This window comes from Ursus maritimus, unplaced genomic scaffold, assembly GCF_017311325.1.
Source record: "Ursus maritimus isolate PB19 unplaced genomic scaffold, ASM1731132v1 scaffold_2, whole genome shotgun sequence".
NCBI lineage: Eukaryota > Metazoa > Chordata > Mammalia > Carnivora > Ursidae > Ursus > Ursus maritimus.
In genome coordinates, this window is record NW_024424452.1 from 41,733,411 (window position 1) to 41,734,301 (window position 891).

Below are 891 nucleotides of genomic sequence, written 5' to 3' on the forward strand. Positions count from 1 at the left end.
TCTTCCTCAGGACCCCCCCCCCCGTTGTCCCCAGGGCACCAGGACCCAGACCCCTCCTATTCCCGGCCTCCTTACTGGGGCCCCTCCTGTGCATGAGCCCCATGTGCCACAGCAGAGCCAAGACACCATGCTGAGTGGCCACCCGGTCCCCCTAGGAAGCCAGGAGCCCTTCACCATGATGCCTACCTCTCCAGTGGCCTATAACTCACTGGGGGCAGTGATCGGCATCGCCGTGCTGGGCTCCCTGGTGGTGGCCCTGCTGGCACTGTTCATTGGCTACCGCCACTGGCAAAAAGGCAAGGCACACCAACACCTGGTGGTGGCCTACAGCGGCGGGCGCCTGGACAGCTCCGAGTACGTCATGCCAGGTGAGCGGTGCTCCTGCAAGATGGGAGGCGGGGCGTGGCGGGGGGAGAAGAGAGGTCGGATAGGCCGGCTACTGATGTGCTGGGACAGAGCAGCTCTCCCGGGCCGGGCCTCTCTCCGACCGGCCAGGTCACCACGCGCCTGTGTCTGTTCACGCAGATGTGCCCCCCAGCTACAGCCACTACTACTCCAACCCCAGCTACCACACCCTGTCACAGTGCTCCCCGACCCCCCCGCCCCCGAACAAGGTCAGTGCTGGGGGAGCGGAGGCGCTGCAGAGGGGTGGGCACAGCCCTGGCTCTCTGGAAAGCTCCATCCTGGTGTGCTGCTCTCCCATTCCACGCCCCCTCCCCCCATCAGGTTCCAGGCAGTCAGCTGTTCGCCAGCCTCCAGGCCCCAGAGCGGCCAGGGGGCGCGCATGGGCTCGAGAACCACAGCACCCTGCCTGCTGACTGGAAGCACCGCCGGGAGCCCCCGCCAGGGCCTCCGGACAGGGGTAGGAGCCTGGAGGCCGAGGCCGCTGCG

General features: G+C 67.5%; 1 protein-coding gene across 3 annotated transcripts in view; it reads left to right on the forward strand.

Annotated features, from left to right (window-relative positions):
• PEAR1 (platelet endothelial aggregation receptor 1) overlaps positions 1 to 891 on the forward strand; it is a 20,433-nt gene that overhangs the window by 16,475 nt on the left and 3,067 nt on the right. For 2 of the 3 annotated variants that reach the window (XM_040635834.1, XM_040635835.1), the window contains 3 exons: positions 156 to 368; positions 526 to 614; positions 727 to 876. In XM_040635834.1, the coding sequence (XP_040491768.1) occupies positions 156 to 368; positions 526 to 614; positions 727 to 876 (452 nt within the window). The remainder of the gene's footprint in view (positions 1 to 155; positions 369 to 525; positions 615 to 726; positions 877 to 891) is intronic. The other variant, XM_040635836.1, reaches the window with a different exon arrangement.